This window comes from Falco biarmicus, chromosome 5 (genome assembly GCF_023638135.1).
Source record: "Falco biarmicus isolate bFalBia1 chromosome 5, bFalBia1.pri, whole genome shotgun sequence".
Lineage (NCBI taxonomy): Eukaryota > Metazoa > Chordata > Aves > Falconiformes > Falconidae > Falco > Falco biarmicus.
The window spans coordinates 58,414,292-58,437,193 of NC_079292.1; the positions used below are offsets into that span (position 1 = coordinate 58,414,292).

Consider the following 22,902-nt stretch of genomic DNA (forward strand, 5'->3'; position numbering starts at 1 on the left):
AAATTTGGTGAAAAGAAGATATTCAGTGAAACACCAACACCTAAATACACATTTTTTTAAAGAAGAATAATTTGCATTTATACATTAATGCTAAAGAAAGTGTAGTGTGAATATGTGTCAACAGTTGTGTTGCGCTATAGAATTTCAATGGCTGCAGAATTTCATTCCACGCTAAAGGTAATGGTATGCTGTTAGGGCTGTGCTACCAATCACCCGACCAAAAGGAAGGGAGTGAGATGCTGGAGATGACCAGAGATCCTGAAGGGCAGACGAACAGTAACAGTGGGACAGCCCAGTCACGCTAGCCTAGGCAAACATCACACTGACCCACGGTGAGGCTGTGTCTGCACTGGCAGACTGAACCAGGACAAGGCAAAGGTCTGAGCTCTGGAATGAGATCATAGACTCCACTCAAATGTTAGCGAATGCTTTGGTGTGGGTTTTGTCTGTGTCAGTGACCCAGCTGGGGACACTTTCCAATATGCAGTGTGGAAGAGGCCACCTTCTGCTGTCAGAGAAATTGCTTGGATACATGAATCTTTCACGGCTGCATGATGTCAGTTGCTTTTACAGCCAGAAGTGGACCTTGGTTTGGTTTATTTCCAGATCTAGTCACAGATTCTACTTTTTAGCCACTATAAATGATTGCTTCTTGGAGCTATTTGTGAGAGCATTTACAAGAAAAGAAACAAACTGATTTATCCTGAATAATATACAAGACCCAGAACAAGTGGAAACAGCAAGAGGCACAAGTTTACTGCAATAATGTTTTAAGGGCATACATAAAAATAACAAGACTGGCAAAAATAAGCCCAAGAAGCTGTTAAAAGGGTCAAATGTTTGCAGTGCCAAAGGGGCTGTTTAAAGAATCATTTAAAAACTCAGAAGTGAACTTAGGCCCTTTGTAAGTCTATCCACACTATAAAGGTAGGGTTACTGCAGCCTGAACATTCTGAAAAAGTAAATGAGGGAAGACATATAGAGAAAAATGATAACTTATAACAGGGGTCCTCAAACTTTTTAAACAGGGGGCTGGCACACAGATGAAGTGGCAGGCAGTCATCTGCGGCTGCTTGGTTTCCCCCCCCAACCCCTGGCGGGGGCGGGGGGGGCAGCAGGGGGTGTCTGTAAATACCGGGGGGTGGATTGAGGACCCTGGGGGGCCATATCCAGCCCACAGGCCGTAGTTTGAGGACCCCTGACTTATAATGATCTTTTCCAACTAAATCTTTCTTTACAAACCTTGCCTAACCTACCTTCTTACTCCATTGCTTTCTTGTATATAAAATCTGTAAAGGAACTTAAAAATTCAGTTGATGAACAAGTAATTGTGGTTGTCGTGGTTTAACCCCGGCTGGCAACCAGTCGCACACAGCCGCTTGCTTGCTCCCCCTGAAGTGGGGTGGGGGAAAGAATTGGAAGGGTAAAAGTGAGAAAACTCATGAGCTGAGCTAAAGGCAGTTTAGTAAGTAAAGCAAAAGCTGCTCACACAAGCAAGTCAAAACAAGGAATTCATTCACTACTTTGCATCGGCAGGGAGGTGAGCAGGGCTCCATCATGCATCATGGTTACCTGGGAAGACAAATGCCGTAACTCTGAATGCACCCTGCTTCTTTCTTCTCCCCCCAGCTTTATACGCTGAGCATGATGTCATATGGCACGGAATATCCCTTTGGTCAGTTGGGGTCACCTGTCCTGAGCCATGTTCCCTCCCAACTTTCTGTGCCCCCCCAGCCTGCTGGCTGGTGGGGTGGGGTGAGGGGCAGAAAAGGCCTTGGCTCTGTGTGAGCCCAGCTCAGCAGTAACAAGAACATCCCTGTGTATCAATGCTGTTCCCAGTACAAATCCAAAACATAGCCCCATACTAGCTACTATGAAGAAAATTAACCCTATTCCAGCCAAAACCGGTACAGTAATAAATAATCAAAGGCTCTCAGTATCAGAGAAAAAGAAATACCAAATGCAAGTTTTTGAGGAGTACTCAGGAGAAGAATCCAGGGAACTAGTGACCAATCAGGCTGGCTTTTGTACAGCATAGTTGGTACAAACTATAATGAAAAACAGAAATAGTAGAGAGAAATGTTCTGGGGAAGAGTTAACACAACTTTTGTAGATAGTCGTCGTGCCTCGTAAAACTAGTAGATTTCTTGGAAGAACTCCAGAAGCAAACAGATACAAGGTTATCCATTCAACCTATTACACCTAGATGTCTAAAAAGATTGATGAAGTACCTCAAAAATGCCATTCCAATAAACTAATAGATAAAAGAAAGGTTCTCATGTAGATTATAGTCAGTTTAAGACAGAAAACAAAGAAATAAATTAATGGTTAATTTTCATATTGGAGGAAAGCTTTGAGTTCACCCAGGAATTTATAATCTTCAACACAGTAATAAATGATCTGGAAGACTGAGTGATGAGAGGGCTGGGTGACTGAGAAAGACAAAATTTTATCTTGGGTACTTCAGTCTAGGGATGATGGAGAAAACACTAAGTTATTAGATATAAATGGGGTATGAAATTAGAATCATTGATGCATAGAATGGTTCGGGTTGGAAGGGTCCAAACCCCTGCCATGGGCAAGACACCTTTCACCAGTTCAGCTTGCCCAAAGCCCTCTCCAACCTGACTTTGAACACTCCCAACGATAGGTCATCCACAACTTCTCTGGGCAACCAGTTTCCATGTCTCACCAGACTCACTGTTAAAAATGTATTCGTTATATTCAATCTAAATCTATCCTCTTTCAGTTTAAAACCATTGTCCCTTGTCCTGTTACTACAGGCTTTGGTAAAAAGTCATTCTCTGTCTTTCTTGTAAGCCCCCTTTATATATTGAAAACCTGCTATAAGGTCTCCCTGCAGCCTTCTCTTCTCCGAGCTGAACAACCACAACTCTCTCAGCCTGTCTTCACAGTAGAGGTGTTCCAGCCCTCTGACTGTTTTTATGGACCTCCTCTGGACCCAGTCTAACAGGTCCATGTCTTTCTTGTACTGAGGACCCCAAAGCTGGATGACAGACAAACAATGAGGACCATATGCTCCTCTAACAACAAACTGGGAAGGACACAATGAATCCACTACAAAGCCTTTAATCTAAAGCCGACCCATGTTGAGCAAGTTTGCAGGGGAGCCTGGGTCCACCCACCGAATGCCACGGTGAAATATCCATCATGTAATATAAGGAGTTATTAGGATCAAGGCTGGGGCATATGGAAACCTGGCAGCCACTTGGAAGGATTTAAAAAGGGACAAAACAGGCATGAAGTCATTGCACTATTTATTCTCCACGTACAAAACATGACATGCGAGGTTTCTTTTCATGAAAATTTCAGCTCTGTAGCAAGAGCAGAGGGGGCACGTAGGGCATGAGAAGAGAGAGATCCTTCATGGGAGTTGTAAGGGAACAAGACTGTGTGTACAAATGTGTTTGACTGAATCAACACAAAACTACACAGGGACTGGCAGGATGGGTTGGGTTTGTTTTCCATTACCCTGCAGAGATTCAGTATTCTCAGAAATTCTCCAGCTACTGTTCCCCGAGGTCTCAGGGGTCTTTCCAATGCAGGCGTCCTTTTCTAGCAAAATCATTCGGCTTTGTTTTCCTTCTTTACATAAAAGACAACCCCCAGGCTAGCACAGACAGTTCAGCATAGATCTTAATTAGAATTATTGAGGTCACAATATACTTACTACCCTAATCTCATGCAAATTCAGGTAATATGTTTCTGGTTGAGGAAGATTATGATAAGAGAATAACAAACTGATTACCTCAGAGCAACGAAGAGAAAAATGCCTGCTGTTAAAACATAGGCAGAATCTTTGATGTTTGAGCATACAGTAAGGAATGGGTTGCAATGATTTCATAACTGTATATTCAATTTAAATTGAAAGCTGTAAAATGTGATTTACAGCATTAATTGAGATGTGTACCTCTCCTTTTTTGACCATATATGGAACAATGGTGAATCATTACTCAAAAATACAGCCTGAGGGCCTGGAACTACTTAGTGAGAAGCACTACAGAAAGGGGCATGTCATAGTTGGCTCCCAAATCATCAGAATGATGATTCCTCTCCGGTATATGAGTACCTAGCACTGGGGAAGGTAGCAGCACTCTCCTTTCACACAGTATCTTTGTGGGTCAAGCTAATGATCAGGAAATTGAAGACCTGTGACTCACAACAGCTCCTTGAATCACCAGGCTACAGGATTGTAAAATGATTTTTACCACCCCTACTGCAGCTGGACCTCATGCGGAAGAGAATGGAAGATTCACAGGATCAGCAACAGATGAAGTTTATGGAAGTTTTGATTCTGTAACCCTGTAAGAAGTGGATTCCTCTGGTGAAGCGGAGCTGTATGTTGTGACCCTTGCTTCCAGTGTTCACTACATTATTTTATTTAATGATGCTTATGTGGATATTGAACAAGTACCTAGAGCAGAAACTCATTCTGCCCTAAAACAGTCATTATCATTGCAGAAGAAAACCACTGCCCAGCTCCCCTAGCCTGACAATGGCATGTTACTCTGTAAGTTCCAGGCTCCTGAAGTGATCTTCAGATCATAGTATCTGCTCTGTGGGGTCATATCAAATGTTCTTTTATTTATAAACCCCATCTCTAAAGCAGGCTCTTCCAATGCCCCATGAAGTGCAGAAGGACAGGAGGAACAGGTAGTTGTTAAAGTACCAATCACAATGCAAATGGGCTTCATCCAAAAGCCACTGAGCTGAATAAAAGTTCCCCCACTCACTGTTCTTTTTGATTATTAAAACCACAGCAATGCAAGGCCCAGCAAAGTGATGCATATCTAAGATATGAATCCAGATACTGAATTTGGTCATGAATTTGGACATCTCATTTTAGAACATGCCTAGATAGAGCACGATCATACATGGAATTGTTTGTACTATGCATAAATGGCCAAAGAAGTGACTAACAAAAAACCCCATTGATTAGGAAAGGACTAAATTGAAAATCCCTTAGAATGTTCATCAATATTCTTTTTCAGAGGCTACAACTGCCTGCCTTTCACTGTCAAGAACACCAAACACCATTTGCACACCTTTCAGATTTAAAACAGGGTTTATAATGATTTAAATTCTGAAAAAAACCCCAATGCATTTCACTACAATTTCTAAATCAGCGCTGTCCCATTAACCCAGCAGGAGGAAACAGCTGGCACAACCAGAAAACTCCTTCCTATTATCGCTATTAAATAATATTGCAAAGTCAGGAGAAAACATCCCACCTCACAGGTGACATAGCAGAACCTACAGAATTTTTTGAGACCTGATCATATGAACTAATAGTAAAGTTATTGTAATCACAATGCTCTTAACATATAAAAGGAAAGGTTTACAGGAAGAAATATTTTTTTATTAGTACAAATTTTATATTTGAAAAAAGAAACGTGTTGGTTTGGAAGAGAAGCCCACCTTCAGGTCTGACACCAAAGCCTTTTACTGATCTTAAAGCGGCAGCTCTGAACAAATGCTCTTACATTACACCACTTTCTTCAGCAGAACTGGGAAAAAAAATGGCCCCTCTTTCTCAACACAGCTTATTACTCAGGAAAAAAAAAAAGAATTAATTATATAGTTAAGAGTAATTATATCATGCATAAACAGCCAATGAACTTAAAAGAAAATCATGTAGTACTTTAACACTTAGAAACAGAAAAACTCCATCACATACAGGCTTATGCACCCTCACAACATTTCTTGCCCATCATTTTCTGTTACCTGCCCCACTCCCTCCCTCTCACTGCACCTTAAGAGTCCTTGGGTTTTCTTTCAGTGATGTATAATCCCTCCTTGCGGGTCTCCTTCTTACCCTTAGAATGAACTGCAATACACTGCACCTTGACACTAAGAAAGGTTTCCTGGACTTCAGCAATTTTTTCTCATTTTTTATTTACCCTCCTATTACTGTCTGGGTGGGTTTTTTCCACCTTAGATATCTATTTCATGCCAGTAGGAGAAAGGTAGAGATATGAAAGGTCCTTGGTGACTCTCAGATCTATTTTAAACACACACAAAAGTTCAACAAAATTGCTCTTAAGAATGCAAGTTCTCTTTCCAAGGCTTCCAAGCCTGTCTATTTCTGATAGCTATTCATGCTGTTAAGTCTGCATTTCCTGCCACGAGTTTTACCGCAGGCAAGCTGGTATTACTGAAAGATGACTGTGGTCTGTCACAGGATCATGAGGAAGATAAACTGTTCATTGTGGATAAGCCAAAAGTTTGAAAAACACCAAGAGGGAATATTTGGATTGTCTTTCATGCCAAATCTGTGAAGGCCATTAAGAAGGATATTGAGCTAACTCAAGTCTTTCAACATGTTGGATTGGAAGCTGGGAAAAGGAATTTTAGTTGCTTTATATGGCACTTATTTGTTCCTAGGTTAGAGGGTTCATTTTCATCAGATAGTTGCAACTTCTTCCAGTTACCTGTAGCTGTGGCATTCATTAATATTTGCCCATTTAACAGATTTCTGTGATCCTCAAAGATTGCTGCCAGGAAAAGTAATCATCTGATTTCAGGTTTTTGAATAGCTGAATAGCCTGCATTTTTGATACATCCTTCTCCTTGCCATTGATGGATTTATCATCAGATACAGGCTTCCCAGGTGTTGTCTTGCCTTCAGAAAGTTTCTTGACTTGGTGGTCGTCCTGGCTAACATCCATCTTCACATCGGATTTTAGGCTCTGGAAACAATAGTCACCAACCTGACAAAGGAAAACTGGCTCAGTGCTGTCAGGGTTTAACACCACCAAATTACCCTCTGGCAAAAACTGCTTCCTAGGAAGATCGTTTCCCTTCTCTAAGACAGGCAAAATAACCTTTGTGGGTTTTGAATGTCCATGGAGACCTAAAGGGACAGTAAGATAGTCTCCAAATGTATCCAGGGGCAATTCAGGAGAAGGGATGGGTGCTTGACCTGAATCTGGGACCACAACACCAGTTTGCCCAGGAAAAAGCTCACGGCCAGAGTGGTCACTGGAGGGCTGGGGCTCCTGCAAGTCACAAGGTAGCTCCCCAGCAGTGACAAGTGGCAGATGGCTGGAGTCGCTGGCTGATGGTGGTGACAGGCTGTCTGTGGTGATGTACTCCAAGGGACACTGCTGAGGAGACACGATACAGCTAAGAGCCTTTGGAGATTTCTGCTCTTCTATTCGCATGTTCATGCTATCCCCACAGGCTGGTGGGGCCAGTGAGGCTTCATTCTCATCCTCAAGGTGCAGCTTCTTTTCCTTCTGTTGTGGGAGCAGGAAGTGCTGTGGAGCACCTTCTCCTGGCTGCTTTTGCCTTTGTGGAGCCTGGGGACAGTCTTCCTTTGGGAGGGTCACATACTGAAGGGAAACTGATTTCTTACAGTCTCCCGCTGGGTCTGCTTCCAGGATCTGATGCATATTGGGCTGGGAGGACATCATTGGGCTATACAAGTATGGACCATTGAAAGCAAAGCAAGGGATTGCTGTCTGGGAAGCAATACTTGCATCAGCACTGTTTCTCCTTGAAACAGGAAAGGAATGACCAGCAATCTGTCTTGGGCAGACAACTGGGGCATGCTCTGGCTCATTTAGAGCATGGTATGAGTTCTGTAGGTCCAGTGTGACAGGAGAAACATCTGTCTTTTTAGGCTGCCCTTCAGGGGACTCTTCCAAAGTCTTCATCTGCCTGAATGCAGGAAAGTTAAAAGCTGCTCATGAGAAATGTTATTGTGGCAAACATTAAATATAAAACAAGCTTAGTTGAAACTACAAATAGAAAAACACTTTCTTAGTAAAGCAGGCTAACCTAGATAGACAAAAAAATTATCCTTTCCTCAAAAGCAACTTGTATAGGCTTTTTAGTGACAGAACATTTGATTATAACCTGCCGTGACTTAGGGAGCTCTTTGAAATTATCATCGACAGTGCTACTATAATGTGCTGTTCGCTCACCTGTCCACAACTTGAAGGAAGCTAGCCTGATCCATCTTGTCTGAAAAGCTGTATTTGTTGAAATCCAGCTGGCTGCTTGTTGGCCAGTTTCCTAAATGTACTTTCTGAAAATTAAAAAGCAGACATGACAAAAGAGCAGTGTCTTGCTGGCAGTGGAATCAAGAACCATACATTCCTCGTGGACAAAGAAAAGAAAATAGGAGAGACTACAGCATCTGGCAATAGGAATACAACTTCCTTAACATGACTAGAAGGTGTGTTCTGTTCTGCAGAAGATGGTTACTTCAGTCCCATGTTGCCTTACCACTGACGTAAGTACAAGTACTCAGTGAGCCAACTAGCAAACATGCCCTCCTAGACTTGTTATTTGTGAATAGGGAAGGACTCATGGGAGATGCGATGGTAGGGGCTGTCTTGGCCACAGTGATCATGACATGACTGAATTTAAAATTTTCAGGGTAATGAGAAAAAAGGGCAGTAGAGTTGCTACCCTGGGTTTTGAAAGAGCAAACTTTCAGGGAGCTACTTAAGAGTGTCCCCTGGGAATTCGGTCTAGAGGGCTTGGGAGTCCACAAATGCTGGTCAGTTTTTAAGAACCACCTTTTAAAAGCACAGGAGCAGGCAATTCCAGTGTATTGTAAGTCAAGTTAAGTGTGGCAGATGACCAGCCTGGCTGAATAGGGAATGAAGAAGGGCAAAAAGAAGCCAAACTTGCTCAAGAGCAAAAAGAAATTGTATGATTCTGGAAGCAAGGTCAGGCTTTATATGAAGACTGCAGAACTGGGGTTCATATGTGCAGGGAGAAGACAAAAAAGGCCAAAGCTCAATTAGAGTTGAAGCTGTCCAGTGTTGTATCAGACAACAAGAAGGGCTTTTTTAAGTACATTAATAGCAAGAGGAGGTCTAAAGAAAACATTAGACCAATACTTGCTGATGATGGGAACCTGATGAATAGGGATGAATAAAAAGCAGAGGCATTCAGTGTGGTTTTTACCTCAGTCTTTAATAATACTGATAAGACCTTGGGCTGCCCAGGCCTCTGAGTTGGAGGACCATGAGTGAGAGAACGATTTTCTGTTTGTGGACACTGAAGTTGTAAGGGAACAGCTGTATCAGCTAAATGTTCATGAGTCCATGGGGCCTGATGGGATTCATCCCAGAGTACCGAAGGAGCTGGTGGGTGTTACAGCAGGACCCCTCTTGATCACCTACCAAAATTCTTGGGAGGCTGGGGAGGTCCCTGCTGCCTGGAAGCTAGACAATGTTATTCCAGTTTACAAGAAGGGCATGAGGGAAGGCTCAAGAAAATACAGACCTATTAGTCTGACCTCAGTTCATGGGAAACTTATGAAGAAGATCCTACTGGCTGCTATCAAAAGGCATTTAAAGAGCAACACAATCATCAGGCACAGTCAACATGGGTTCACAAAGGGAAGTCCTTCTGCACCAGGGAAACAGAATTACTGAGATGTCTACAAAACTTGGAGTAAGGTAATTCAGTGCAGGGACTGAAACTTTCAAAACCATGAAACTAAGGCAGTGAGTGCTTGTGGATGGAGAAACAGCTAAGGAATAGGACATAAAGCTATTAAAGTGCTTCTTAGAGTGGGAAAAAATTTCCAGTTTTGACTGTAGAGATCAGGCAAAATAAACTAACTTGAGACTTTACTATAAGAATAAACCAGTTTGTCTTCTGGCACAACAGAACCCATGCCTTTGCTATCTATTTGAAAATTATGTATTAAACCAGGTCATTACAATGAAGGTCCATTTTACAGCAATGTAACAAATGTGCAGTGGTTAACAAACGTGTTAACTCCTTCACTCACACACAAATGTAGATACTGTAACTGCGTACTCACCTCACACAAAGGCCATGTTGTAAATTATACTCATTGGCTTTCCATGTATCTATAATTACTGTAACCCATCCTTTATGAACATAGAACAGAATCAACTATTATACAAAAATATGTCTATCTGTGTGTATGTGTTTATTGTAGTGGGTGAATTATTGAATTAGATATTCTTGCAAGATATATAGATATAAATATATTTTACCACAAAAATCTAGAGATGCCTCTACTACCCTTCCAGATGCTGGGGGGTTTTGGAAGGGAGGAAGAAGGGAGGGAGGTTCTACCTACACCGCTTTAACCAAATGCTGCCTTAGCATGTTCCTTGATTTCCAATAAGGAATGCTTGTCCTGGTAACATACAGGCATGTGGAAACATTTATACCAGAAAATCAGGCTCCTTAAAATAAAATTTTCTTTAATACAGCTACCACCCCATTCTAAAAAGCTCTGAATTAGTGTTGATTACTATTTGGAGATGAATGAAAGCACCAGCTGATGAAGTTTGCTAATGACACTAGCTAATGATTTCAGTCAGTTAATGACGCTAATTATTTCAGTCACTTAAAATGTTAAAGTACTGAAAATTTTCTACCTTGATTTTATAGCACAGCAATGCTGACAAACACAACACTAAAGAAGTCTCTAGTATAAATATAAGAACGCAGTTATGTTGAATATGACCAGAACTACTACTAAAAATAAGGCATAGACAAATAAAGATATTTGTTCATTGTGGACTAGGAAACAAGAAGAGCTCTTAAGATCATTTGAAGTCCTGAAAAAGAGAGAGAAATAATGAACACATCAAGGTACAGCTCCCTCTTACCCCCAGGTAGCTCTGGATCAGGAGACTCTTGCTGGGGTTTGGAATCTTTTCCTCCCACATTTTCTTCTTCCTGCAACAACACCACGGAGTTTTCAAGATTTGTTTCTCAGCGTGGCCGCAACCACAAAAGACTGCACCCTGCACACTGTGCTGCCCTGCACAGTGAGGCACCACGAAGGCCCTGACATGTCACCACCCAGTTCCCACCCTTGCACAGACACGCACAAGGCTGCCCGTTGCACACCAAGGGTTATCTCCACCCAGGGAAGATGGGGGACAAGAAGTGCCTCAGCCTTTTTGCCACCCACAGGGCCAACATGCTGCTAAATCTAGTCACAAGACAAGCCTACCTGAGGAAATACTTATAGCTGCAATAAGCAACTATTAGCAAAGTGATGATGAGAGCTGGGAGCATCACTGGGAGAACCACCGGTGGAAGAACTGAAACAGAGAAGAGGTTTTTCATTCTGGTCACTCTTCATGCAAGCAGATCAGGAAAATGTAGGTGGCGTGTCAACGGATAGGACCATGAGGCTTTCAAACTGTTGGGATACCCTCCAAAATAGGACAGATCAAACATGGCATGAACAGCTTACTGTCAGAAGGAGCTCCTCATCTCCTTTACTGATCCTTTTTTTATTTTTTACTGACATCAGAGCAAGCAGTTTATGCTAATAGAAAGACAGCTAGGTACCATGCTCCACCATGTAGAAGAGGCAGGTGTTCAGGCATCTTAGGTCTGCCCTACTTTGTACAGTCCGCAAGAGACAGGGTCTCAGAGATTCTTCGAAAAGATTTCCTCTGCTAATAGCCATAATGGATCATCAACAACATACCAATTTCTTCCTGAGACACTCATCAAAATTTACTTACTGTCTTACCACTAGAAGCTTCCTGAGGACAAATCATGTAAGATCATATCACTTTGGGCACAAGACCATATGATAGCAGACTTTCTGCCCCTAAAGGCCAGAAACAGCTGTATCTTTAAAGCAACCATATAGCCACTCATCAAATATAAAAGTCTGATGGCTTATATTCTGTCTTCTTGCAGTCTCAGGCTCTTCTGTCACTAATAGAAGAATGGAATACTAGAATCAGGAAACAAGAATGATCTTCTGGGCAGGATCTTTGCTTGATTATCCATGTGGAAAACTTCATGGCTGGTTGTACTCACCTTGTGAAAGGAAGTAGGAAAGAAGCTTAAAAGGTCATTTCTGCTCACTCCCTTCACGAGCATTGCTGCTGTGCTGCAAGGGTGCAGGTGGGACAGCTACCTTGTTAGGTGACCCCAGCTAGCTCGTGGCTGGACCTAACTTCAACCCAGCTAGAGAACGTATCTTTCTACAGAGGCATTTCAGCCATTAACAGTCTGCAAAACCCTACAGAAGGAGCCTGCATGAAAAGTACCATTCTCAGTCTCCCAGGTGAACTCCTCACTCCATTCACTCCAAGGCCCCTTATAATCCAGAGGCGTATTCACCCTTGCACGCATTTTCCCCCTATATGCTGTAGATGATGCCAGCATCTGCAGGGTGAGGATGAAGGGAGGTTCATCATTGCTGATAATTAACTTCTGGGGAGCCTGGGGAGAAGAAAGAAGCACAAACGATGAAGGTGAGAGGAACCATCTCTCCCATTTGCCCAGCAAAGAGAAATCCAGGACTGCTGCACTTTCTTAGAGTCACCTTGTCATATTGGTTGCTTTTCCAGTACTCAACTTCGTATCTCTGTTTTATGAAGCCATATCGCAACTTGTGTTTTATCCACCTCAGTTCGTACTCCCCGTTCTCCGTCACTGTTACTGACACATTTGTAGGCGGCAGCACCTTGACTGGAACACATGGAATGTCTCAGAGCACTTATCAACACACTGGCCCAGCACTCCCTTCCACCACCGTGGATAGCTTCCAGGGAATGAAAACAACATTGTTTTATGCAATGTAAGAAGTCTCAGCTTTTTAACACTTTTTAATTCTCTGCATCTTCATTTTCTAGTCAAATACAATAAACCACTAGACCATTAAGTAACAGAAAATCCATATCCATTAATATTGACGGCACTCCCTGTGTACAGACAAGCACTACAGCAATATTTGAAACATCTCTACCGCTCCAACACATTTCCAGAGATTTTCAGCTCTCTTGGAGCTACCACCTGATATTTTCACCCACTGCAGGAGTTCTCCCAGCTGTGCTTTGGGCAAAGCAGCACCAGTACCTCCAGATACACACAGATGGAGATGTTTCACCTGGAGCACCTCACTCAGCAGAAGAGTCCTACCTCAGCCGGTGCTCCAAGGGCCGCTGCACAAACAAAAGCTTCACTGGCTTCTTGAGAAATCACGTAGTGGCACACTCACCACAAACACCTCTCACCACTCCTCCCTGTCAGCAGGGACACCCATGAAGGTCAATCACAGAGAAGACAGCAGTGTGACCATTGCTCAGCAAGAAGCTCTGGGTCACAGCCCACATTTCTGCACAGCCGTTTCCACCGATGCCACCTTCCCCGCAGTAACGAGAGCCACCAAGGAGCTCCACACCTATGAGCCACTGCTCCCAGAGCTCTGACCTGACACAGCATCCAGTTCCTTTCTTCATCAGTCCCAGTCTCTCCCCCTTCCCACTCACTTTTCCTCACCACCGCTGTCCTCAGCCCCACTTGCCCAAACAGGCATCTCACTGAGAAGTGACCAGGAGAAGCAAGAAACAACACAGCAACTCACTGTTCTTGTAGCTTTCAATCAATTTCTCCTCCGTCTTGGCCCGAACAGACACATAGTACTGGCTCAGACCACTGGAGTTGCTAACAGGGATCTCACAGCTCTGTACCACATAGGGGACGTGGGGCAAAGCCTTCTCATCCACAGGAGAGCACTCCTCTTCTCTGAGGGGGGAAAAAGTGGTTGAGCTGAGATCAGAGGAATGGAACAGAGAAGAAACTCCACAGGAGAGGTGCAGGCACGCTGCCATGGGCAGAGCACATACACTGATGCTGGAGTGGCCCTGAAGAACAAGCCAAAGAGGACAGAAGTGGTCATCACTTTCTTCACTTCCCAGCTGCACGTCAGACGATCTGCACCGTTGAAGAGGCAGAAAAGGTTCCTGGGCTGAATGCCACCTTCGGAGAAGATGAGAGCAAGCTGAGCATCAGGAAAGGTCTTGCTTCTCAGCCAGTGCTTCCATCCTTGCACAGCCTCACTGCACCCCACGCTACCTTCAGGGGTCTCCCATGACACCTCCGTGCTCCAGTCGCTGAACTGCCCAGAGAAGCCACTGCCTCGCCCCGGTCTGGCTCGCACACGGGCAACATAGCTGCTTCCTGGGACAAGGTCCTCACGGCTGAGATGGCAACGCGTGGTGGTGGAGAGCAAGAGCGAGGCAGCCTTCTGTTGTTGGAGGAAAGGAGGGAGAGCAGGGAGGGAGGAAACTGGGGAGTTTGGAATATGCACACTTAAACATTTTATTTCAAAATAAGTGTATCCTCCTGGAAGGGGAAGCAGCTTCAAATCTATTTTGCCCTTTTCCCACAGGCTCCCGTGAGAACGTGATTCATTTGGGAGGGATTCAGGGCAAAATCAATTCCAACTCAAAACCCAAGCGCAGCGCTTTCTGTTCATTGAAGAATAAATCTTTGCATTCCATTTCGCACAAATGGTATTTCACTGGGCAAGTCACTTGCAAACAGAAAGAGACCCACTTCTGCCTCACCCAAAACAACATTTGTTGCACCTCCTCATAGCACCCGAGAAGGGAAAGGCCGTTCATTTGCACAACCTTTACCACAGGCTTTACACATTCATTTGCACAACCAATCCAGGGCAGCTCAGCCCCTCTGCTCTTACCTCCCAGGACTCCCACTCCCGCTTGTAAGTGACTTCATAGTCCAGTGCCTTTCCCAGCCTTTGGATTCCATCAGCTGCTCTCCAGGTCAACAAGAAGCCTCCTGATCTCGTCAAGCTGACTGAGAGGTTTTGAGGTGGGAGGGTCTGAACTGAAAGGTGAAGGCACAACCCAGTAGATGAGATAGTGAGGACAGGGACGTGAAGAGGGGAAGAAAACAACTAGGTAAGCTTCCCAATTTCCAGAGTATTTTATCCTTGCCACACCAAGTCGCTCCTGCTTGAGTACCCCTTCCAGGTCCAGCTACTGCCAGAGACTTGCCCTCTCCCCTCCCTGTCCCATCCTCTCGGTGACAGTTTTCACAGTGGAAGTGGAATTCACTTCCTGACTGAACAACAAACACATTCTCAGAGATGCCTAATATTCATTGGAAAAGGAGAATCTGGTATGTAATCCTTACCATTTTGGAAAAGATCAACATTTAGTTCTGCTTGTAGCATCTTGTTAGGTTTGAAGCTGTAAATATTCTTTACCCCTATTGCCAAAATTTGTGTGGTGTTGCGACAAACCCAGTGCACATAGGAGTCTGGAGCTTCATGTACATCATTTTCTGCCTGGCGTTTGCAAAACATTTCCTGGTTTTCCCTGTGTATAGAGAAACGGATCTGTAAAGATCTGATTTGGAGACCTACAGTTAATGCAAATTTAAACTCCTGAAAACTATTCTATCCCATTCTGTTGTTATAATTTACTCAGGGACTTGTATCCTCTTCTCACTGTACCTACTAGTCCTGCTTTGCATCAGTTAATATGACAAACATTTCTAAGACCAGGATTTTTGTCAAATATCTTCCCATTTCAAAGTTGTGCAGCAGAGTGTTATATTTTGGTATTAGTCTATTTTTGTTAGTTTTTAGCCTAACTCTATGTAATTGCATATTTTTTATTATCGATTATTATGATGAAAAATAATGTCATGGAAATGCACTTTTTACTCAGAGCAAAAGGCAGTAAAGTTTCTGATGATTCTTAGCTTCTTCAAGACATTAATTTTGCAGTCCCAGAAAGACACTTAAAAAAATATATATCCATCTAAAATGTACTTCTGTATCCTTAGTAGTTCTTTTCTGCCAAGGGACCTTACGTATTCATTAAAGATTTCATCCAGAACGTTAATCATCCTTTTAGATAGCCTTTCTCCAAGCCAAGGAGCATCATGAAAATTAGAAACTATATTTTAAACTAGACAGGAGAAGATAAGCTTTGTGTGCTTGCAGTAGCATCCTGGGCTGCTAGAGAGATGTGTTGCTTCTTTCTGTATTTTGTTTGTGCTTATGGCTTCATGCCCAATATATTTTATTGTTCCAATTCAGATGAGAAATATCAAGTTGTGAATACCTAAGGCCAAATATTGTCTTCCAGGATAGGGTGGAGTCCCCTGGCCAACTACATGCCAGCAAGCATTATCCAGTATTATTGCTATTTTTAAAAATTGGGTGTTAGTAACGAAATCGGGCATATTCCTGAAGTATGGGTGGGTCTGACCATATATCAAAAGTCAGCTCAGGAGCTGTGAAGTCCTGAAGATATTGCTGTCCACTCACCAGCATTACCTTTTGGGTACCGTTTGGGATGTAGTCAACTATTCATCTGTGAGCTGGCCTTGTTTAGTCACTGGCCATTTTGATTTCAGCAGTGTAACTGTCCACACTTAATACCTGCTTGTCTAATTAGTTCCTTTCAGCCATGTTTCCTGGGTGATCCACACACTCCATCATGTAACAATGTGCCAGAGAACCCTCCAAAGATCCAAGTAGTTTTAGATCATCTTTTCCCAGAAGTATTAGCTCCAAGGTCCTGTTTCAAAGACCTTTCACTGATTTTGGCTGCTTTTACGTCTATTAATTCTCCCTTCTTTACAATAAAATGAGGAGTTCTTTCTCTTTCTTTTCTTTCCTGTATCCCCGGACTAATTAATTTTTTTCTCAGCTTTCCATCTTTGTCTTCCTCTCTTCCATGACTATTCCTCCTTCTCTGTCCTTTCTTATCCTCACAATCAATCCAGTCTGGTGATTCAGTTCCCTTTTCATAAGGAAACAGATGTAACAGAGAGATACTGTTATAAACAGACCAGTATCTCTGGGAGGAAAAGTGGTAGCACAGATGAACTTACCAGTCTTCTCTATCTCACAAACACACAGTCTACACATGTTTCTCAGGAGTGATAAAAACGATACTGTCAGTGGTGCTCCTTAATGGGCAAAATAACGGGGGGAATGTATCATCCCTTTGAGATTATAAACAACAGTCAGGCTCACACTTGTTCTGACAACACTTTCTCCATCCCATTAGCAGCAACCTATATGCCCCATTTTATTTCATATCTATGATTCCACAACAAAATAACAGGAAAATAAATGTAAACGTGATAAAAATAACTCCACTAGCACACTCTATTAATTCTTCCCTTCCTACAAGAGACCTCAGAAGCAGGCACAACTTTTACTTTAACCCAGTGGCAGAACGAGGTGGCCGTGCTTTCTGAACACCTGACTGCTGGTCCCTGGGATTCCAAGTTGTGGCCAATTTCCCTTTGGACTTTTATCCAGCACAGCACATATCAGGTACTTACATCATAATGTCATCCCTTTGATAAAGAGTCATACCAACGAGCGCATGAGCCTCTGAATGCTCCATCCATGTGCAGGTCACCTGTGAGTTGTAGTCATTGTAGCAGCTCAAGCTTTTCATAGGGATACTCTCTGAGAAAGGAATTCAAGCAAAAAACCACATAGTGATTAGAAATAGTGAGATATATCAGGAGGTACAGTGATTCTGCCAGCAGAACAGGGAAGGCACTGTTAACAATGTTCTCCTCATGGCACCAGAAAATTACTTTTCTTGAAAATATGTAGTTATGGCCCTCCTGTGCATTTCCACGATACACAAGTGCCCAAACCAAGCTACAACAATGAAGTGAGACTTTTGTGCCTGCAAGGCACATAATTCTAGCCAAGGTATCAATTCTCAAGCACTGATAGTTTCCAGGGATTAGTAGATACCTTGGTCAGCAGGCATATGGTGATCATCTCACCTTTGTGTGCTGCTGTATGGGACTTCTTTGCCACTAACCTCCTAGTAAAGGTTATGACAGTGGAAAGGTATATTTAGGAGTGAGATGCTCTGGGAAGAATCTTGTTATGACTCAGAAGAATGCCCGAACTAATTTGTTGGAATTAGATTTATGACCCAGAAATGGCCAGACCTCTCATCAGGGACAACTTTTTTTTTTTTTTAACCTCACAACTGTGACGTGGGAAAATACATGCTGATCCTGGTACATACACTACAAAGCAAGTTGCTTCCTTCTCTTTTTTCATTTTCTCTGAAGGTAATATCTGTGCTGCAGGATTGGGATATGACCTTCAGACGACAGAGATGACTGTGCAAACATGAGTGTGCTCTCTCTAATTTTTCTTGATGAGCACTACTATCAGCTTGTTTGAGGGGGCTTTTCACAGGTAAAAAACACCAGAAAATTATCATGGTGCCTTAGCTAGCAAATATAACAGGGACCTTACTTTGATCTTCTACTGGAAAATCAGCGCAAAGTCAGTTCTACAGAGTTCCTTGCATAACCAGAAAATAGAGCATCCTGCATAGAAAGGGATGGTCTGAAGGTAAGCTAAGGCTCAAAATGTGAAGAGATCAGTCCGACCTACACTGTAATACATTTTCCTGCAGAGATCTCAAAGCAAGATGTCCTGCAGCTGACACTGGGCCAGGCAGCATAACTGCCCCAGCTACCACAGACATCAGGCATTGGCATCTGTCTTGGAAAAGGTAGATGTCCGTGAGGCACACCTTCTGACAGCTCTCTTACTGTGGTATGTTTAGGATGGCTACAGGAGCTACTTGTCTCTGCTCCTGTCCACTACCATCTGCATCATGTCTTGATGCAGACATGCTGCACTGGGTGATCCAAGGAGATACTTCCCATTCCCAGCTCTAATAAATCAAATTAGGGGGAGGGGAGGGGAGGGGAGGAAGGGAAGGGAAGGGAAGGGAAGGGAAGGGAAGGGAAGGGAAGGGAAGGGAAGGGAAGGGAAGGGAAGGGAAGGGAAGGGAAGGGAAGGGAAGGGAAGGGAAGGGAAGGGAAGGGAAGGGAAGGGAAGGGAAGGGAAGGGAAGGGAAGGGAAGGGAAGGGAAGGGAAGGGAAGGGAAGGGAAGGGAAGGGAAGGGAAGGGAAGGGAAGGGAAGAAAGAAAAGGAGCTGTCATTGCATCAGAAGAGGAAAGAGATTAAACTCAGAAACACAAGCAATGGATATGGCAGAGGGTCTTTTTTATCTGTCAGCAATTCCACAAGAGGAAAATCAGGGCATTTGGAAGCTGTTGTTGGTAGCCCCCCCCTCCTTGTGTCTGTCCACTTGTCTCTGCTCCTGTCCACTACCGTCTGCATCATGCAGCCTGTCATTTTCCTGTTTCTACTAACTATCACGCCCTATTCCTCCTTCCTATTCACTCATTAACCAGTCAGCTTGTTCTTCTCATCCATTTGTCCAGTATTTCACTTGTCCATACCACCAACATACAACTGATTCGTCTGCACATGCTTCTGCTACACACTGATTGTGATCAAGATGTCTGTTCTCCTACAGCATAGAAGATGGTGGCAGAAGGAAGCAGAAAAGCAAGCAGAAAATGAGGAAGAGCATTAGCTGAAAGAAGATGACAGACACAAAAAGAAAGGCAATAACGGAAGGATAAAAGAGAACATAGATTTGAAACTCACCTCGAATGGCTTGGACACTGAAGACCAAATACAGATTCAGCAGAAGGGTTAAAATCTCTTTCATGTTCATACAGTTCTTTGCACGCAAGCTTGATTCTAATTCAGACAACAATTGTTTTCATTGCCCACTGGCTACTCTCTTGCTCTGCTTAGGTGGAGCTTCTCGTTTTCATTTCCTATAAAAAGAAGTAAAACTGATTTAGGGAACTTCTTTAGGCTTTGTGTTGGCCTGCTATTCAGAAAGAACATCTACCAAATATTTATTGTAGGACAAAATCCATGTCTTCTTATTGTGTGAGCTTGCGATATGAGCAAAGAATGAAGAAGTAAACGCACATTTCCAAGGGAGTGCAGGGATTCTTCCAGCTGAGTAGCAACAAGAAACAATCCTAATCTGTGAAGATAACTCAGCCTTCAAATTCATTCAACCTTCTGCTCTTCATGCTCAAAGCCTTCCTAATGAATGGCAATAGTGTTCTGTTTTCACCTTTCCTTAAAACTATGATCTCCAACCCAGCAGCTCCTGGGAGCTACAGGCGTTGAATTTCTATATTCATTCACTTTCAGATTTCTCTTCAATGTGCTGCTTCACCAGATGCTCCCCAAACAAGTTGCAAATTGTAGAAATAATACTAGAGAAACTATTTCTTTTTGTGTGTGTGTGATTGCTGAAAATGAGAGTAGATTGAGTGGTTCAAAGACCATGGACCACATTGTTCAATACTGGTATTCAAGTCCTTTTGACCATCTCTCATTGCCCTCTCAAAAGTATAAAAAATTCACCTACTCAAGTATGTTACAGAGCTGAGACTCTTTTCTACTTTAGGGGAGCATGGAAAAAACTTTTCAATTCCTACTGACTTTCAGATTTCTGAACACTTCCTTATACCAGAAAGAGCTGGCTGAGCCCCTGAATAAACATTTCAGTTAAGGAACACCTTAATGACTCACAAACCTTTGTATGAAGGCAGACTGTGCCATTTTGTTTTCCCCAAAGAGAAAGAAGTTTCCTTACCTGGATCCAGAGCTGTCTGTGAGGCAAATGACTTCAACTTGATGGGTGACCCTCCCTGTCCAGCCTCCCCCCACAGCATCAGAAACCACTGATACAAAACCCAGCAAAACCACACTTCCCTAGAGCTGGAGACAGAAGATATAAAACAAACACAGGATTTTCTTGGAGAGTAAGTCTTCAGAATAACTGCTATATCTTTTATGCACCCCAAATGGCACTTTCAAAGATGATAACCGCGCCCTTTCAAGGAAAGTCTGTGTAATTGCCTGTGAAATAGGAAGTCTGTACTTCCTATATTAGCCTCCAAAGCACCCACTTAGATGGGACTGGTTAACTGGGAAGACAGGAAAGAAGTTTGTCATTGCCAGTCTGCAGTGTTAACAATTACCAGATCATGCGACTAATGTATTTTCAGAAAAAAGAGGACTGACTGCAGCAGAAGTGAGAAAGACTAAGACAGACTTCTGTTTTTCACTCCAGTGATGTTTCTTGATTTACTCTAGGCTAGGCAATCTTCAAGGCAGGGATCATTTTGTACTTTATGTTTATTTGCACATATATGGGGGGCGGGGACAGACACAGGGGATGGGGGACAGACAGCGGGAGAACTACCTTTACCTGTGTAATCCTTTCAGTGGTATTCTAAAAAGTAAGTTTTATCTATTCAACAACAATTAATAATACATTATGAGTATTATAGTACATAGAGGGGGAAAAAAAGAAAACTGGTGGGAAGAGTTGATCTGAAATTATCCTACATCCAAGGCAGGTCACTGTTTTAAATCCAGCTTTAAAGCTTAACACAGTAGCCATCATTAGTAAGATCTATAGGAAAGTTAAGTAGCCATAAGGGAAAGACAAATTCAAGGTCTGCAGTCTCAGGAGTAAACTACAGGGGACTAAGATGAGTCCCCAGATACAGAATGTAACTGCCAGAGTCTGTCTGTCCTACACTGCTACTACACCTTCTCTAAATCCCTATAGTACTGACCTAAACCACAGGTAGCACAGTTGGGCTCTTACAAGAACCGCATCAATATACAAGGAACAAAATGTAGCTTATGAATAAGGGAAATGTGGAGAGCAAGCAGGAGAATATGAAAGTATCTGAAGAAATTGTGTGGGACAAATCATTGGGACTATCAGGAGGTGTGCATATCAAGCCTGCAGATGAGGGCAATATGCAGCTTTGCTGGATGGTCAGAATTTACTTTGCATTAAAGTATATGGGCAGAAAAGAATTCTCCTGCTTTGATTTCCAGAGGGCAGTAAGTTTATGTATCTTTTCCCCCTACCCTTAGAAAAGAGGTTTCTTGTTTCCCAGCAGACATTTTCCCTCCCTTGCTCACGCAAACAGCTCCTCCATCTTCAGACCGGCTGAGCTGCTGGTTACATACCTCATGGGATCTGGCAGTCAGCGAAAATCTTCAGATGTTATTTGCTCAGCTGAACTCCAGGAACAGGTAACGAGTAATCCTGCACACCAGGATCCTGCACACCAGAAGCTTTGCAGGCCGTGCATGCCACTTTTAGGTTTCAAATTTACAATGCACTCTCTAACATAGGACAAGGGGTCAGAATACCAACATTATCATTGCATATTGCTTCATCTCCTTCCCAAACTGCATTGCTACAATGACTTAGAAGTGGGAAGTTACATTTTGTAACATTTTAGTAAAACGACATCAACTAAAACCTTCCATAGTTGCGAAAAAGGAACACATAAAGTGTGTCTCTTCTGAATAAATGTTATCTACCTCTGCAATGTAATATGCATGGATTCTTCAGGTACCTGGACAGCAGATATGGCCTGTAGCACATCTTACAACTCTTTGGAGAGTGCATTTTTTCATACAAGTCTGCACAGGACTGGTATACTGCTAGAACTATGCACTTGAAGTGTCAAGGAAGAAATGATTTATGCATCCCAATATAGCAAACTATATGCTTATCTCTAAATATAAACCCTTTCCTTTATTTCCAATATACTTCTATGCATAAATGCAGGGCTACAAATAATAGAATATTATAGCTTATCTATATAAATAAGTTTATGTATACATAGCAGGAAGAAAAAAAAGTTTAAAGGGTAAGTCACCTTAAAAACTTTTGTTGCTGTTGAAGATCTTGTTACCTGACAGCATTACAGGTAACATCTAGGAAAAAGAGAAAACATTATTTTGCCAGTTTTGGGAGGGGCAGGTTAGTTATTCTTGTTAGTTAACTGTTTATTAGTACCTTCAGATGCTTGCTAATCTTCCCTTTTGCCTGTACAAATTTTAGCAGCAGGTCAAGGACAAAGATTTTTTTGAATGAGGAATTGTAGTTTAATGCCACAGAGACTAACAGCTGAATCCAAAGCATGATGTCTGAAAACTCTTCTAATTTTTTTTTTTTCTGGTTACATTTATACTTGGTGGCATCTTTTTAACACCATAACCACATGGTGGTTTTAAAATACAGTATTTTAGATATCAAACAATTTATGTAAAATATACATAACTGGTAATTTCTACAAGCTGCAGTAAATTTGTTCAAGAAGAAAATATTTTAATTGCATGATCATTAAATAAACTATTGCAAGACATGCTTTTCTTCAATAATGAATTCCGCC

At 42.6% G+C, this 22,902-nt stretch overlaps 1 protein-coding gene across 3 annotated transcripts; it reads right to left on the minus strand.

The window, feature by feature from the left end:
• Positions 1–3,261: 3,261 nt before the first annotated feature.
• On the minus strand, positions 3,262–22,756 carry CSF2RB (colony stimulating factor 2 receptor subunit beta). Of its 3 annotated transcripts, XM_056339854.1 has the most exons (15): positions 21,686–22,756; positions 20,289–20,413; positions 19,274–19,435; positions 17,113–17,242; positions 14,941–15,125; positions 14,483–14,631; positions 13,855–14,026; positions 13,626–13,758; positions 13,364–13,524; positions 12,323–12,468; positions 12,045–12,219; positions 10,985–11,075; positions 10,635–10,704; positions 7,950–8,053; positions 3,262–7,683 (listed from the first exon to the last, which is right to left on the minus strand). In XM_056339854.1, the coding sequence occupies exons 3-15, from the start codon at positions 19,341–19,343 to the stop codon at positions 6,486–6,488; spliced, it is 2,784 nt and encodes a 927-aa protein (XP_056195829.1). In that variant the 5' UTR covers positions 19,344–19,435; positions 20,289–20,413; positions 21,686–22,756; the 3' UTR covers positions 3,262–6,485. The 3 variants fall into 3 exon arrangements, with proteins under 3 accessions (XP_056195829.1, XP_056195831.1, XP_056195832.1); XM_056339856.1 differs by lacking the exon at positions 21,686–22,756 and having other exon boundaries at positions 19,274–19,432; positions 20,289–21,643; XM_056339857.1 differs by lacking the exons at positions 17,113–17,242; positions 19,274–19,435; positions 20,289–20,413; positions 21,686–22,756 and adding an exon at positions 16,199–17,106.
• Positions 22,757–22,902: the final 146 nt, after the last annotated feature.

Coding starts and splice junctions, on each gene's coding strand:
- CSF2RB (XM_056339854.1), bottom strand. CDS start 19,343: ATGAACATGAAAGAGATTTTAACCCTTCTGCTGAATCTGTATTTGGTC. Junction 17,243..19,273: donor CAGTGTCCAAGCCATTCGAG/GTGAGTTTCAAA, acceptor TTCCTTTCTCAG/AGAGTATCCCTATGAAAAGC. Junction 14,027..14,482: donor GGGAGTGGGAGTCCTGGGAG/GTAAGAGCAGAG, acceptor CTCCAACAACAG/AAGGCTGCCTCGCTCTTGCT.